This window comes from Bos mutus, chromosome 15, assembly GCF_027580195.1.
Source record: "Bos mutus isolate GX-2022 chromosome 15, NWIPB_WYAK_1.1, whole genome shotgun sequence".
NCBI classification, from domain to species: Eukaryota; Metazoa; Chordata; class Mammalia; order Artiodactyla; family Bovidae; genus Bos; species Bos mutus.
The window spans coordinates 409218-426008 of record NC_091631.1 but is presented as its reverse complement, the minus strand read 5'-3'; the positions used below and the strand labels follow the sequence as shown (position 1 = coordinate 426008).

Below are 16791 nucleotides of genomic sequence, written 5' to 3'. Positions count from 1 at the left end.
CCGCCCCGCGGCGCTCTCCAGTCTTGGCACGCGCGCCGCGGCCCCGCGGGCCTCAGGGAATTGTAGTCCCGGCTCCTCCCACAGGCGCCCCGAGCACGCCCTCGGGGCCGCGGCGCGCACTACAGCTCCCGACGTACAGTGCGGCGCGACCCCGCGGCCTGTCTGCCGGCCGAGGTCGCGGGAGCTCAGACAGCAGCCGGAGCTGCTGGGAGAGGATCGTTCGGCGATGATGCTGCGAGGAGGCTGCCAGCGCGTCGGGGCGCGGCTGAGGGGGCTGCGCCGCGGGCCCCGGGGCCCCGCCGACGGCGCCCGGCGGGGCGTGGTCTCCTGCATCGACCGTAAGTCCCGCCGGGGGTAGGCTTCGGCCCCGGGTCGGCGCGTGCGGAGCCCGGGGGCGCTCTGGTGGGCGGGGGCCCTTGGTGGCCGCCGCCGGTCCGTCCCGGCGCTTTGCGGTGGGGGACTGGCGAGGCGGCCTGGGGCTGCGGTTCCCTTCTCTCCCAGCACTCGGAGCTGCCTTGTTACCTCTGCTTGCTGTAAGGGCGGGCTTCGCCGCAGGGACTCGTGAGCTTTGCTGTTGTTAATCATAAACTTAAGTCCTAAAGGTCGTGAGGACGTGCAAAGCCAGCTGGTGGTTGTGATCGGTGAACAAACCTCCGGTGATCCAAGACTCGCTCATATAAATAAATTACGTAACAACATCTATGGTTACAAAACAGTTATTGAAACTCCTGCAGAAAAGTAACTTGTAGCAAGTGGGAAACTACCAGAGCTTATAGACCTGAGTGGAGTGTCTCCTAGCAAATAATTTCCATGCGAGTCACCGAGCGGGGCTTCCCTGGTGGCCGGGCGGTAAAGAGCCCGCCTGCAGCGCAGCAGAGCTTCCCTGGGTCCGGAAGGTCCCCTGGAGGGAGAAATGGTAACACTCCAGTGTTCTTGCCTGGAGAATCCCATGGAGACAGAAAAGTCTTTGGGGTTGCAAAGAATCGGACACGACTGGACACACACCCACAACGGAGTAGGGGAGACCTAGGCCGACTAGGGGGTAACCAGACCCTGTGATGCTGTCAAAAAAGAAAAACACTTTTTTCTTTTGAAATCTTTCTTTTAAAAAATCTAAAGTAAATGACACTTTTGTAAGCAAATAGAGCAGCTTCCGAGTGCCTCAGCTCAATATCTAGAGTTCAAGGACACTAAGGAACAGGACAGTTTTCTTCCCAGGGTTTTAAAGCACCTTCACAGGGTCCCGCCCCATCCTTGCACTTAGGATTTGGTAAGCAGGATTACCTTTGTTGGTTGGCAGCAAATAGGTTAAATAAGAATATTTCCTGTGGCAAGAGGTGTAGCTTCAACAAATGAATTGCTTTATCAGCTTTTTAAAAGAAACTTTAGTGAAATAAAGTTGTCCTTTCAGTGTATCATTCTGCATATTCTAATATCAAGTTAATGGAAGTGATCAACAAACGTTTCTCATTGTTTCTTGGTGCATTTTAATGTGAAAAGTAATTTTTAAGAGGGTTCTGAGTTTCCTTATATCTTATATATCATTTTACAGATGAAGAAACTTGCTTAGGGTCTAGTGCAGCCCTCTCATTTTACAGTGGGGGACCTGAGGCTGAGAGAGAAGCCTTCCCTCCTGAAAGCTGTGTAATTAATAGTTGCAGACCCTGCAGACACCTGCTTGCTTGTCCATTGCAATTTGCTGCAGCTTCCCACGTGCTCTCTCGGCGCCAGGATTCTCGGAACTGTTGAGATCTGGTTAGGTGTGGGCTTTGATGCATTCAGAGATTCCTGTGTTCGGTTTTTTGGGCTCTTGTTCACCCTTGAACTACTGTACAATCAAGGTTTTCCTCCTCTGATGTGGGTTCTTGTTCTCTTTAGCTTTACTACTTCTGTGTGCATTTGTGTGTGTGTGTCTTGGCGTCTATGTACTGGCTTCTTGAACTCTGCCAATAGCTCCAGCAAACTTCATGTGGCCTGGTTTTTGTTGTGTTTTTCTGGCTCATGTTTTCTGGAAACTGGGCACACTTTCTTGTGTATTATTTACTTTTTAACTTGACTTTTTGCTTGTTTACTCCAAGCAGTGTTCTCCTTTTGTTGTTGTTATTGTTCAGTTGTGTCCAACTCTTTGCTGCCCCATGGACTGCAGCACACCAGGCCTCCCTGTCCATCACCAATTCCCAGAGTTTACTCAAACTCATGTCCATTGAGTCGGTGATGCCATCCAACCATGTCATCCTCTGTCGTCCCCTTCTCCTCCCACCTTCAGTCTTTCCCAGCATCAGGGTCTTTTCCAGTGAGTCAGCTCTTCGCAAGAGGTGGCCAAAGTACTGGAGTTGCAGCTTCAACGTCAGTCCTTCCAGTGAACACCCAGGACTGATCCTTCAGGATGGACTGGTTGGATCTCCTTGCAGTTTAGATGCACTCAGACCTTTTACACCTTGAACTACTTGTTTGTATCTGTCAGTACTAATAGCGTCTGTAAACATGTACTGAGCTGTTGCTCAGCCTGAAGTTCTGTAGCGCATATACACTCAGCTGTTCGTTTCCTTAGCACTCACAACATCCTGTCCCAGCACTGCCCCGTGGTAGACCTCCAGTCCGAATTCTTCTGGAGTGGAAAATGGCCTGAGTCCTGAGTAGGGAACCTTGAGTTGTTTATCCCTAACCACATTTCTGAAAACACCGCCCAGTGTCGTTTCTGCCTTGGACTTCTGAAGGTAATGCCACCTTTAATCTTCACAACTCCCATCTGACTGAGAGTCCGGGCGGGGACACACAGCTCTCTCCTGGCTCACAGGCGGCTGCTCCTGAGGCCCGGGCTTGCCGGGGTCTCTGAGAGGATGGCTGCAGGGCAGTCGGGTGCTGGAGGGGGTTGTCCCTGAGACTCCACGCCCCCTGTGCTCTGTACTGTTGCCCCCAGGACCTGGTCTGACATGGAAGGATGGAGTCTTAGGAGGCCATGAAGAGCCTGCACCTTCCACTTTGCCCTCGACATTTTGACAGCCACCACTGTGCCTCCCGCAGTAAGAGACACTCCTTGAGGCTTCTTAGCACATCTGAGGCAGGGGCTCCTTTCCAAGGGGCACCAAGAAAACAAAGGAGAAATAAATGGGATTCGCCCTGTGCAGGTTGCTGACGATTCTGTGGCATGGCTCCCAGGATTCATGGTCCTGTCTTTTGCACATTCTCTACACCATTCCCAACAGGTTGTGGTCTTCTCACGCAAGCTGTGCTTAGGTTCTTTCCTTTTAGCTTCCGGCCTGCCCTGAGCAGAACGTCTGTCACCTTGCAAAGTGGGGAAAATGATAAGTGTTTGAGGCACAGGACTGGCCAGTGGGCCTGTCGCTGTGTTTGACATTTCAGTCCTGTTCTGCATTCACTCTACACAGTGTTTGGGGGTAAAAAAAAAAGTACATAGAAAAAGAACAGTGTTCACGTCATTCGGAGAACTGGCTATTTAGAGAACAGCTGCAAAGTAATGACACTGAACTGGGTGGTCAGTGTGTCAGGCTGATGCAGGGATCTTTCTTCTAAAGAGTGTCACCTGTCATGAGATACTGGAGTAGTACCATCTCTTTGAAAACGTTTGTGGTTCTAGAAAAACTTATCCTGATGAAACTGGACTGATGGTATCGCTCAGTCAGTTCCTTAGCTCTTAAGTAGCTTAGAGCTGGAAGTGAAGGAAGTACGCAAAGCACTAATAGTCGGGGAAGAAAACACTAAAATTTCTGAATGCATTTGGTAAAGACAAATTTAGGAGGCCCTTAGCCTTGTTCTCAGCGCTGGAAGACTCAGTATCCATGTTCAGTGACTATCAAATGCACAGCTTTGCTGCAGGGCCTTTATCCTCAGTTTGCAAAGTAAGCCAAAGTACACCTGTTTTCCTTTCCTGATTGAGCTTGTAGAATGACTCTGTTGATGCATATAGACAAATAGGCACAGATTCCGATGCAGAAAAGGTAGGGCATCCTAGAGGAAATGAAGACGCTTTACCATAATATGAGGGTCTCTGTGTGCTTATTACTCTTTTAATGTGGTTTTACAAGGAGGGAGAGCGGCAGATGCGTAACGGAAGAAGTAGCAACGGCGAAAGAGGCCGGCCGGTGTGTTCGGGATGCCGGAGGGGGTGCGGGCTCACGCGCGCGGGGCTCCATGTACGGCTGCTCTCGAAGTCGCCCGCCCGCCACGCTGCATGGGGCTTCTGGCCTGCTGTCCTCTCCCCTGAGCCCCGACCTGGTTCAGAGTAAATGCTGCCTTGCCCACAGCTTCCATGGGACTAAGTGAAGAGCAGAAAGAGTTCCAGAAAGTGGCCTTCAACTTTGCTGCCCGGGAGATGGCGCCGCACATGGCAGAGTGGGACCAGAAGGTGAGGGCGTTCAGCTGCACAGTGCCTCCCACCAAGAGCCTGCCTCCTCCCAAGCACCCAGCTTGCAAAACTCACAGCAAATGCGAGTCCTGTAGGGGCGCGAGGCCTCCTTCTGCAGATGCCACCGCTTTAATTCGTAGATGAAAATTAAGATTTGGGCACTCTTAAAACCCAGGCAGTACTGGAATGATAAAAAGAAACTTGAGTGCCAGAAAGCAGTCCACATAGAATGCATTTTAACTGGCCCGCTGTGTGGGCGACAAAAGCGGCGCTGAGTCGAGGGGCTCTGTCCCCTCCTGCGTGCACACGTCTGGGCCCCTCCTCACGCCCCTGGATGAGAAGCCCGCCTGTGAGTCCCTCTCCGATGACCCTGCCCTTTTCTCCACAGGAGCTGTTCCCTGTGGACACGATGCGGAAGGCAGCACAGCTGGGCTTCGGGGGAGTGTACGTTCAAACAGATGTCGGAGGGGCGGGCCTCTCGCGGCTGGACACCTCCGTCATCTTTGAAGCCTTGGCCACAGGCTGCACCAGCACCACGGCCTACATGAGCATCCACAAGTGAGTGCCAGCCCGGTGGACGCAGCGTGTGCTGGCGTTGGTCGGCGGGCACCTTCTGTGTGGACAGGAGAGGGTTTCGCTGTGTAGTGCCTGCCCCCGCCCGAGGAGCCAGTGTGTCCACAGCTCGCGCGAGGTCTGCGGCCACCTCTTGGCTCGGATCTGTCATCTTGTGTGCTGCTTAGAGAATGCTGGCCTTCTCCCACATGCCAGCTGCCCTGGTTCCAGACGAGAGTTCTGCATTAGGAAACGGCCTCACTTCCCTTTTCCTCAACCCAAAGATGAAGCCTCCACTAATTTGGGAGAGTGCATAGGACGGCTTGATTTTCAGGGAGCTCCGTTAACCTAACCGGAGATAGTGTAGCCAGCGCCCAGGTGACCTTGGCCCTGGGTCCCTCTGGGTGCTGTGCTCCCGGACTATGTGCTAATCCAGGCCTTTGCTTGAAACGTGAGCCTTCTCAGCTGTGGCTTCTCCCCGCCACGCTCCTGTGCTCTGCTCCCCTCCCTGCGTGCGTGCCCTCCCCTCAGCTGCCTTTCCCTTCGGTCTCTGCCCTGGCCTCCTGGGTGTGCTCAGCATGTGTGTCTGGATTATCGACCGCTTCGGGAGCGAGGAGCAGCGGCACCGGCTGTGCCCGCCCCTCTGCGCCATGGAGAAGTTCGCCTCCTACTGCCTCACAGAGCCAGGTGGGTGTGCGTGCGGCCCGCGGGCCTGCGGAGCCTCGGCCGCCTGCCCTGGCTCGGCTCGTGTCTCCATCCCGACTGAGCATTCTCACACGCTCACAGGTCACAAGGCTCAGGGCTCCCCGGAGCGGGAGTGCGGAGGGGGAGCGGGGGGCTCTCCCTGAGCACGTTGCGCTTCTCCAGGTCTGGATCTTCTCCAGGTCTGGATCGAAGGCGTCTATCGTTAGGGACGGTCTCTCGGGAGCTGGGACCTCGCGGGGGCTCCCTCCGCTCCCCAGCACCCCCACCTCTCAGCTCCCCTTCCTCCCGCCCTAGGGAGTGGGAGCGACGCTGCCTCCCTCATGACCTCTGCCGTGCGACAACACGATCATTACATCCTCAATGGCTCCAAGGTACACGGCCAGCAGCCGCGGCCCTCCCAGGCAGGGTGGCAGCCCTTCCCCTCGCCACCCGCCCGGCCTGGCCCGCATGTTTGCAGGTGAACCGTGTCTGGGGCGAGGACTCAGACCTACGTCCCAGTGCTCACCATCACTGTTTCTCCTCCGGTCTGAGCCCATTTAGGCCCGTCCTGGGACCCCTTCCCGCTGCCCCTCACCTCCCACTGCCCCGTCACCGGGGCACCCGCTGTCTTCCTGCTGCAACCCCACAGGCCTTCATCAGTGGTGGCGGCGAAGCTGACATCTATGTAGTCATGTGCCGCACAGGAGGGCCAGGCCCCAGAGGCATCTCCTGCGTAGTGGTGGAGAAGGGGACCCCCGGCCTCAGCTTTGGCAAGAAGGAGAAAAAGGTGAGTGCGGTTCGCCAGGGAGCCTCAGGTGGGAACCCCGCCTCAGCAAGTGGTCCGCCCTGCCGCCCTGGCTTTGCAGGCTGTTGCTTCAATGAGGGTTTCGACAGCGGGGAGTGGGGGCAGGCCTCACTGCATCATGTGGTGCTGCTGGCAGGGCACCGCGCCTGCCAGTGGCTTACATCAACAGAGGGATTTCTCCACCGGCTCCTGCTGCCACTTCTGGCCTATATTTCTTACTTCCTATCTCTGCGCCCACTTGTTACCCAGGAAGAAATGCTGACAGGAGACTAGAGATCTCGGGAGTGAAATGCTTTTGGCCCACTTTTCTTCTTTAGCTCAGCAAAGCTTACTGGAGGTAACCGCGGGTCCCTCAGTAACGTAAGAGGAGGGTGTTTCCCTGGGCCTCGAGAAGACATCTCCAGGATGGACAGATCCCACAGCCAGGCTGTGAGCCGTAGGCCTGTGATTACGTCCCTGCCCCTGGTCCTGAGCTAGGGTCTGCTCAGGTGGGCCGGCCCGGCGAGTCCTCAGCTCCAGCAGGTGCCCTTAGAGTCGGGCCCGGGCAGCAGTCCGCGAAGAGATGGCCCCAAGTCTGCCTCTCGCCGCCTCTGCTGGCTCCCCAGGCCCCCAGGCTGCTCCGTGCCGTCCCTGATCCTGACTCTCTGCAGCTGCCAGGGCCTGAGAGGCTCCGTGCCCCTCTCGTGCAGCAAAGCCAGACCCTCTCAGCACTGGGTGTGCAAAGCCTTATGCTCTCGCCTGCCTGCACTTGTAAGACACGTGCCCTCTTAGCTCTGTACACGCTGAGCTGTGTTCACGTGGCTTGGGAGACGGGTGGGATGTCTGTCTGGTTTTGAGATGGACTGACATGGAGTCTGACACGTTGTATTATAGAACCAGGTTATACTGATTCTGGTGTTTCTGCTCTTATAAAGCTAGTGTTGGCTGATTCAACACATTTGTATTTCTGATATCTGTTGGCAGTATTACGAAATCTAGCTAGCTTGGGGCTTGGAAAAAAATTGTAAAATAAATTCCTTATACAAAAAGTTTCTCTTTTTCTCCTTATGCTCTGTCTCCTCTCACTTTCAAGCATACATTATTTTTTCTTTTGCTTTTTGGTTTTCCTCTTTATTATTAGTTGTGCTTTGCGTCTCTCTCGACAAATGGGAAATTGGAAGGCCAGACCGGCCAGAACGGTGCGCCAGGGTGTAGGGCTGCCTGTGAGCAGCGGGCGGGTCAGTGCGAGGGAGGGGAGCGAGCCGGGTGTGACGCAGGCGGAGGAGAGCTGCTCGTGTAGGGACAGCCGAAGATAAGGTGTCACTTGATGCAGTCTGCCAGGTCAGGAGCCGGCTGCCAGCCAGCCCTGAGGAGGGATCTGGGCAGAGGCAGCAGTGGTTGCAAAGAGCCTGATATGGAAACAAGGTTAGTGTGTTTGAAGAAGCCAGAATTTCTCAGTGTGGCCGGAGGGTCATGAGCAGAGGGCTCCGTGTGGGGTGAGGTCGGAGAGCTTGCCGGCCAGGTGAGGGGTCACCTGCTGACCGCCTCGCTTGATCTGGCTGCTCTTGTGGCCTGAGCAGCTGGCTTTCTCTCCTGCTCATCTTTCCTACAAGTACATGCTTCCACTTGGTGTACTGAGCACCTTCTGTAGCTGAGAACTTGAAACAGAAAAGGAGTGTGGAATTGCTTTAGCTTGGATTTAGTCGTGAAAAGATTTTGTACGGGTAGCGGGGAGGACTCCTCTATGGCAGTGGGAAGGTGGTCTTTGGAATGAAAGACAGCCGGACAGGAAGGGACTCCTTGTTCTGGGCTGGGACTGGGGAATATCTTTCTGGCTGCAGCTTCACAGGGACTCTAGGCGGTGAGGAGCGGGCTTCTCTGCCCTAGGGAGGAAGGAGACTTTTTCACCAGAAGGGGCTGGGAGGTGGCGGCCATGTGTCTGTGGTTCTCTTACAACTCAATGTTAAGGTCCCCGGAGCTTCCCCAGCCAGGGATGTGTGTCCTGAACGGGAGGTGAGTGTCCAGGGAGACCCACGGCCAGGGTGGGAGGGTTCAGACTCGGGGTCTGGAAGACAAGATGTCAGGGCCGGCCCTGCTGACCAGAGGGGCCTTGGGAGGCTCCACGGGAGGTGGGGGGTGGGGGTGGGGGTGGGGTTCCCAGGGAGGGGCAGAGGCAGCAGAAGCCCTGAAGGGGGCGGGATAGGAGAGAGGGCGCAGGTGAGGGATAGGAGGGGCTGAGGAAGGGTTGGACAGAAGCTTCAGAGGAAAGGCCATAGGTGGGGCCGCTTCCCAGGCAGGGCGCCCTGAAGGGGGCGGTGCAGGAAGGGCTGCCAGCCCCTGAGCCTAGGGCTCGTCCGACCCCATGCCCGCAGGATCTGACAGCGTGGGTCTCCTGGAGCGGAGAGGAAGGAGGCCAGTCTATGTCTGTGGGGCACCTAAATCCAGCTCTTCGTGAGGAAGGGGGCTCTGCCGGCCTCCCAGTGAAGCTGTCCCTGGGGACACCGTGGCCCCAGAAGGCACGCGGGCTGCCCGTCGGCTAGTTAGAGGGCATGGGCTGCGTCCTAGGGGTGGAAAACCGTCCCTGGGCTCGAGACTGACATACTGAGGGGTGTCTTGCTAAACCAGCTCCCTAGGAAAAGCAGAGAGCAAGAGCTCCTCCTGTGCGGCCTTTGTCGGCGTCTGTGGCGTGAATACTCCCACTTCCGGCCGCCAGCATGACGTCACCAGTGTGATGTCGCCGGCGTGACGCCGCCGGAAGCCCCGCTGGGCAAGGTGTGTGAGTGGCTCCCCCGCTCTGGAGCCCGAATGTCATCTCCCTCTCTTTGGTTGCCTTTTCATTCTTTTACATTGCAGTTGACCCTTGAACAATGTACGGGTTAGGCACCAATCTCCATGCAGTTTAAAATCCGAGTATAACTTGTAGTTGGACCTCTGTATACAGGCTTCCTTCTATAGGAGGTTTGTTCATAATCACTGTTCCATATCCATGGAACCAACCAACCAAGGATTGAGTGGTACTATAGTATTTATTATTGAAAAAAATCTGCAAGTGAATGGACCTATGCAATTCAAACCCATGTTGTTAAGGGTCAACTATATTTAAAAAATAATAATTATATTTATTTATGGCTGTGCTGGGTCTTTGATACTCTGTGTCGACTCTCCAGTTGAAGCCAGTGCAGGCTACTCTCTAATTGCAGGTGGATTCTTTACCAGCTGAGCCACAAGGGAAGCCCAAGAATACTGGAGTGGGTAACCTATCCCTTCTCCAGGGGATCTTCCTGACCCAGGAATCGAACTGGGGTCTCCTGCATTCCAGGCAGATTCCCGCACCAGGTTGGTGTGGTGAGCAGATGCTTGGAAGTAGGTGTCCTCGGTATGTTTAAACGTTGTGCTGAAAGGGAAGTCTGTCAGAGCTGACATACTGAAGTGTGACCTTCCTGTTTCTCCTCAGCCGAGTTCTCGGGAGCCTGAGTCCCGGGACGGTAGAGCACCCATCTCGGGCCGGGTGGACAGCAGACATCGCGCTGTGTGGTGACTGCCGGGCCGCCACACAGCCCCTGATTTTTGCCAGGTGGGGTGGAACTCACAGCCGACCCGAGCAGTGATCTTTGAAGACTGTGCCGTCCCGGTGGCCAACAGGATCGGGGACGAGGGCCAGGGCTTCCTCATCGCCATGAAGGGCCTGAATGGCGGGAGGATCAATGTTGGTGAGGACCGCGGGGGTTGGGGGCGGGGGGCGGGCGCGACGGCCCCCAACTCACTGGCCGCCTTGATCCCCTCCCTCCCAGCCTCCTGCTCCCTGGGCGCCGCTCACGCCTCGATCGTCCTCGCTCGAGACTACCTCAAGGTCCGGAAGCAGTTTGGAGAGCCTCTGGCCAATAGCCAGGTAACTCCCCGCGTGTCCCTTCCTTTGCTCTTGTCTCCAAAATGTCTTCTGGAGCAGTGGGGCCCTGCTGTCTCTATTGGTTCTGCCCTCACTGCAGCCAGAACTTGTGCCTTTTTTCTGTCCCGTTTATAATAGTTTTTGTTTATAGTCGCAGGAAGATTCGTGATGGATTACATGGCAAAAGAAACATGATGTTTTAGGAGCATGTGCTATTTGGTTTATGAAATAGATACATGTAAACACTAATAAAACGTTTTCAAAGATACCTCTGAAAATGCAAAAAGTACTTATTTCAGGGGAGTGGGATTGGAGTGATTGCTTGTTTGTGACCCAGTTTTTCATTCTTTTTTCTTTATTGAGGTAACACTGGTTTTCAACATCATTAAAGTTTCCTGTATACATTATAACTGGGCTTCTTGCCCACCATAGCGAGCTCACCACCAGAAGTCTGATCCCATGCATCACGTTCAGCTGACCCCCTTTGCACATTTCGTCCTGCCCTCTTCCTCTCGTGACCCCCAGTCTGTTCTCTGTACCTGTGAGGTTGTTGGGTGTTTTCATTTACTGTGTGTTTTTTAGATTCTTCGTGTGAGTGAAGTCATGTGGTATTTGTCTTTTTCTGTCTGACTTCATTTAACGCAACACTCTAGGTCCATCCATGTTTCACAAATCGAAGAATTCCTTTCTTTTTATGGCTAAGTAGTAGTCCCTCGTATACATACATTCCATCTTCTTTGTCCTTTCTCTTGTTGGACACTTAGGTTGCTTCCACGTCTTAGCTGTTGCAAATAATGCTGCAGTGAACTTAAGGACGCATGTATCTTTTTGAATTAGTGTTTTCATATTTTTTGGAAAAATACCATAAGTGGAATAGCTGGATCGTGGGATAGTTCTGTTCAGCTCTTAGCTTGTTGGGGTCCCTTTGTAGGTTATGGTCTTTTTTCTGACTGACTTTAAGAATCTTTGTCTTTGACGTTGGACAGGTTTAATATATGTCTGGGAGACGGTCTGTTTGCCTTGCGGTCGTCTGTTAGCCTGCTGGACATGTATATCCAGTTCCTTCCCCAGACATGGGACGTTCTCAGATCTTCTGTAAACGAGCTCTGTACCCCCATCCGCTGTCTTCTCCTTCTGGGATGCTTACCATCCTTACACTGCTCTTTCTGATGGAGTGGGACAGCTCTGGTAGGGTTGATTGTGTTTTAATCTTAGCTTTCCTCTTCCACCCGAATCATTTCCAGGTTTCTGTCTTCAGGCTCTCTAATTATATGGTCTGCTATATTTCCATAGCTTTCTAATGCATTCTCCATCACGTTTATTGAGTTCTTCAGCTCCAGGATTTTGGTTTGATTCTTTCTTGAAATGTCAGTGTTCTTGGCAAAATAGTCCTTCTGTGCATTACTTTTATTCCTGAGTTATCTCGTAGCTCGTTGAATTTCCTCATGATGGCTCTTTTGAATTCTCCACCAGTTAGAGCCAGTATCCATGACTGGTTTGGTTTCTGGAGAATTGTCATTTTTTTGTGATATCCTGTGTTACTGGTGAGTTACTCCTCTTCAGCTGGCTCGTTAGAAGCAGCCAGTCTGTTCTTAGGTAGAGCTTTTTTCTGCCTGATCCTAACAGCCCTGCAGGCTGGAAGCCGGAGGCTTTTCTTCTGGTTTCCAGTGGATGGTTCAGCAGCCCAGGCTGTGATTCCTCTTGCCTGTGTGGCCTCTCCCTGGAGTGTTGCCCGGGCTCCCTGCTGCTCCCTGCACCCAGGCTTCTGGCTGTGGCTGGTATCCCACTGGAGGCACCTGGATAGTGGGTGCCTCCGCCTTGTCCAGGGTCACCTGCGGTAGGGGAGTAGGGGTGGAGCTGGGGTCTCGAGTGCCTCGCCTGTCTTGACTTGTTGGGTCCTGGGCGCTGCTGTGGGCTCAGCTGCCAGGCCAGGGGCCAAGGTCTGGGGTCTCAGGTCCTTGGGTCCTGTTCCTCCAGGTCCCAGCCCACCACCATGAGGTGCAGAGGTGTGGGCCACCAGGGCACCTTGGTGTGCTGCGCAGAGGCACCTGTGTGGAGCTATGGGCGTTTTACTGGCTATAGGTTGAAGGGGTAGACAGGGGGCATCTCCTTGAGGAGGTGGTGACTGCAGTGCGGCAGTGGAGAGGACTTGGAGCTTACCAGGCACATTCTGGGTGGGGCCCAGGGGCCCGTGGCTGAGGCTTTTCCTTGGAGGGGACTCTCAGGGCCCCGGGCAGTGCTGAGCCATCTGTGTGTGTGGTTCTCTCCCCTCTCGCTGCAGTACCTGCAGTTTCAGCTGGCCGAGATGGCGGCCAGGCTGGTGGCCTCACGGCTGATGATCCGCACTGCGGCCACAGCTCTGCAGGAGGAGCGAGAGGACGCGATAGTCCTGTGCTCCATGGCCAAACTCTTCGCTACGGACGAATGCTTTGCGGTGAGTGCTGGTGCTCTAGCTCTCCTGGATGCCCAGGATGTGGTGGGCCTTCTGTTCACTCCTGGGGTGCTCCTTGAGGCACCAGTTACTCAGGAGAGGCCCATGTGGGTGCTCATGGGGAGGAGCGCCTTCCCGGGACCTGAGGGTCCTCACCCCCATCTCCCTGCAGATCTGCAACCAGGCCCTACAAATGCACGGTGGCTATGGCTACCTGAAAGACTATGCCGTCCAGCAGTACGTGCGGGACTCCCGGGTCCATCAGATCCTTGAAGGTAAACGTGCCCAAGATGGTTTCCTCCCTGGCGGAGTGTTCAGCCCGGCATCTGTCCCTGTGCCGCCTGGGCCCCGCTTGCCTTCCTCCTCCCTCCTGGCCCCTTTGGAGGGGAGGGCACTGGCCTGGGGATCAGGAAGTTCTGCTCTGTCCCCTCTGAGGTCACCCTCCCCCTGCTCTTGGCCTATGTCAGTTTTATTTTTTATTTATTATTTTTGATTGTGCTGGGTCTTTGTTGCTGCATAACTTTTCTCTAGTTGCAGCAAGCAGGGGCTACTCTTCTTCGCCATGCTCCGGCTTCTCATGGCAGTGGCTTCTCTTATTGCAGAGCACAGGTTTCAGTCGTTGGAGCACATGGGCTAAGAGGCTGTGGCTCCCAGGTTCTAGAGTGCAGACTCAGCGGCTGTGTCTCCGGGTTCTAGGGCCCAGGCTCAGTGGCATGGCTCCCAGGTTCTACAGCGCCGACTCAGCTGCTGTGGCTCCTGAGTTCTAGGGCGCAGGATCAGTGGCTGTGGCTCCTGGGTTCTAGGGTGCAGACTCAGCGGCCATGGCTCCCGGGTTCCAGTGCACAGGCTTGGCAGCTGTGACTCCCGGGTTCTAGAGCATTTTTTGCATCAGAAAGAATGTAAAAATGAAGCAAGCAACTCCTCTCCTCCCCCAGCAACTGATTCCACCCCCTTTCAGGGAAAATGTTTTTGTTCTTTTAAAATTCAGTTTTCTGATTACCAACGATGTTGGTGTATTTATTGTTGAAAAATTACAAAACACAAGGGAAGTTTAAAAAGATCACTCAGGTTTTGACATCTGAGTTAATATTTTGGGTTCCTTTTATATTTTAGACCGGAAGTCCTCTTTCTGGACCTTTTCTGTGCTTGTAGATACACTTTTAAAGAACAGAATTATACTACGTGTATATTCTGCTGTTTTATTCTGTTTTTACCTAATAAAAGCATTTTTGCCATCAGGAGAGGTTTTTTACAAGTCAGTTTTTCCTTCTTCCTGACATCTGTCGAGATGAAAAGCACTGCTGTTTACAGTCCTGGTCAGACTGGTCCCTGACCCTGAGGCCCAGCCCGCCCTCTCCCTCTCGCAGGCAGCAACGAAGTGATGCGGATGCTGATCTCGAGGAGCCTGCTGCAGGAGTAGCCCGCCCCGGGCTCCGACAGCAGGTCGGTGGTGGGCGCCCCCGTGGAGGCACGGTGACTGTCAGGAAGCATTGAACAGGAGGCTTCCTGTGTGCTGCTCTGGATCTGTCATGAATCCTCTGTCCCTTATTAATTCCTGAATATTCAGGAATTAAGTGGAGCAGCAAACTGCTCCCTGGGACTGAGGAATGTATGCATTTCCTTCTAGCTTTTCCATATGGTGATAAGTAACTATTTACGACCCTCTTCCTTTTTATGAAAAGTGATTATTTACAATCCTCTCTCTTTCATATGGGTGACCTCATGTTTCCTTGATAACGTAAATTTTGATTTTATCTCAGCTGAAAATAGCTACCTTGTAAGACAGTATAAATAAATACACACAATGTTGAATAAAACACCTTTGCTGCATCAGAGCTTTGGCCCCTGTGTCTTTCTTTCTCCCTCTCTCTCTCCGTTTTCTCTCTCTCTTTTACTTTCTTATCGTCTACTCCAGACTACCAGGTTCCGGTCCATTAAAGGACCTCAACAGGTGACGAGTGAGTCGGGCTGCTGGAGGGGCCGACATCTCCACGGCAGCTTCACGGCGTCAGCTGGAGGATGGCAGGGCCGCAGGACTGGAGCTGCCGAGAGGACATGCTGCCTAGTCTTCCTGGCGCTCGGTGGCGGGGAGCTTCTCACCCGGCCCACAGAGTCCTGGTGGTGGCCTGAATCCGTCCCCAGGGCCCTGGACGCCCCGAGGAGGGCTTCCCAACCGCAGCAGAGGTGTGGGGAAGGAGCGGGGCTGAGATGGTTCCTGTCAGTTCTGCTCTGCCTGCCCCTTGAAGACAAGACCGTCCTGTAGCCACCCTCAAGCAGCTCCTCTGAATGCAAGTCACGATGAGAGGGATGTGCGAGGCCTCCTCCCGAGCCACAAGTGGGGCGCGCCTGTACCTCCGCCACTCAAGTGTCATGGGCTCAGGTGGTCTGGGACTGGTTGTTTAGAAGCACGTGGTCTGGGAATGGTCCTCAAAGCTCCTACAACCTTTCCTGATAAATGCTTTGAGTAGGTTTCTTTTCTGAGTTTTTGTTTCTCTTTTTCACTCTTTTTAAATGTTTTTAATCACTACATTGATAAATCTACCACTGTCTGCCTTTTCTGGGTCTGTTGGTTTTTTTCTTTCAAACAAATCCTTCACAACTATTTTTTATAATTTTATTATATGTAATTAAACATTTATTTAGAATTGGGGATTATAAACAAAAACACTGCTTGACCAAGTTGACTTTTTAAAAATCGGTTACTTGGAACTTCCCTGGGGTCCAGTGGCTCTGACTGTCTGCTCCCAGTGCAGGGGCCCTGGTTTCAGTCCTGGGCAGGGAGCTGGGCCCATGTGCTCCAGCCGAAGAGCCCGCGCACCACAGCTAGGACCAGGTGCGGCCAAGTAAATACTGAAAAACAAAAACTTTAAAAAAAAAGGTCCCTTAAATTTCTAATAGCTTTGTAAACTAAGTACTGTTTATGACTTATGACAGCAGATTTACATTCCTAAAGATGTAGGCTTTTTAGAGAATGCTGTTATAAATGATCATCACATTAATTCATTTCATCCCTACATAAAAAAATAGCCAGAACATTTTTTAACTGCATGTCAGCATTTCGAGAAACCAATATATGTACCGTTAGCTACGCCGAGTTTTGAATGTGTCCTCTGAGGCCTGCGCTGAGTACAGCTGGGGAGCAGAGTGTAGGTGGTCTGCAGAGTTGAAGCTTCAGCCTCCAGAAGCCTGATTCTGCAACTGTAGCACAGGCTGCGGAAGACAGAGCAGTCTGCCACAGGTGCTTCAGAATTTGTGGAGAAGGTAGGAATTCAAGTTAAACTTGGGTGATGTGTGTGGTACTTAAAGATAGCCAAGGAAGTCAGCTTCAGGCAGGAAAGGTGTGGGCTTTGTGTGGGAGCTGTTTATACTTGTTTCAGCGGGATGGAAAGAAGGCGTAAGTTGAATTTGGATGCAGCGTTATGTAAGCCAAGTGAAAGTGGCTCAGTCGTGTCCGACTCTCTGTGACCCCATGGACTTCTCCAGGTCAGAATACTGGAGTGGGTTGCCTTTCCCTTGTCCAGTGCATCTTCCCCACCCAGGGATGGAACCCAGGTCTCCCACATTGCAGGCGGATTCTTTACCAGTTGAGCCACAAGTGAAGGCCCAGAGTAGGTTTTATTTTGCAAGCAATGGAGAGTGAAGGAGGGTTTTATCAGGGAAGATCTGATGAGATTGACCCATTAGAGGAACATTTTGGGAAGGAATTGAAGTAGGGCAAGATGGGGCATGGGGCATGGCAGTCTGGGCTCTTGAAGCCATCCAAGCGGTGCTGAGGCTGAACTTGGCAGATGGAGACAGAGTGTGCTGCCGCCATGGGGCTTAGACAGCCTCGTGGGTGGTGCAATGCTTGCTGGCACTCAGTTCTGACCCGAGGCCAGAAGAGGTGTTGTGAGGATCTGGCAGTTTTTGCGCGGGGGTGAGCTGCTGGGGTCTCACATGTAACTTGTGCTTTCCCTCCTGTTGTTTTCTGGAGTCCAGCCTCCCACCAGGGAAGCCCTGGTGGCTCAGCTGGTGAAGAATCCGCCTGCAGTGTGGGAGACCTGGGCTCGATCCCTGGGTTGGGAAGATCCCTGGAGAAGGGAAAGGCT

At 53.4% G+C, this 16791-nt stretch overlaps 1 protein-coding gene across 2 annotated transcripts; it reads left to right on the top strand.

Annotated features, from left to right (window-relative positions):
* Window positions 1-163: 163 nt before the first annotated feature.
* On the top strand, window positions 164-15249 carry ACAD8 (acyl-CoA dehydrogenase family member 8). 2 transcript variants are annotated; one of them, XM_070383257.1, is made up of 12 exons: window positions 164-338; window positions 4266-4366; window positions 4755-4924; window positions 5496-5605; window positions 5918-5994; window positions 6252-6389; window positions 9961-10096; window positions 10178-10275; window positions 12554-12706; window positions 12876-12978; window positions 14071-14146; window positions 14619-15249. In XM_070383257.1, exons 1-11 carry the CDS (start codon window positions 227-229, stop codon window positions 14121-14123), a joined length of 1251 nt encoding a protein of 416 aa, XP_070239358.1. In that variant the 5' UTR covers window positions 164-226; the 3' UTR covers window positions 14124-14146; window positions 14619-15249. The 2 variants fall into 2 exon arrangements, with proteins under 2 accessions (XP_070239358.1, XP_070239357.1); XM_070383256.1 differs by lacking the exon at window positions 14619-15249 and having other exon boundaries at window positions 165-338; window positions 14071-14538.
* The last annotated feature ends 1542 nt before the right edge of the window (window positions 15250-16791 follow it).

Coding starts and splice junctions, on each gene's coding strand:
- ACAD8 (XM_070383257.1), top strand. CDS start 227: ATGATGCTGCGAGGAGGCTGCCAGCGCGTCGGGGCGCGGCTGAGGGGG. Junction 4,367..4,754: donor TGGCAGAGTGGGACCAGAAG/GTGAGGGCGTTC, acceptor TTTTCTCCACAG/GAGCTGTTCCCTGTGGACAC. Junction 10,097..10,177: donor TGGCGGGAGGATCAATGTTG/GTGAGGACCGCG, acceptor CCTCCCTCCCAG/CCTCCTGCTCCCTGGGCGCC.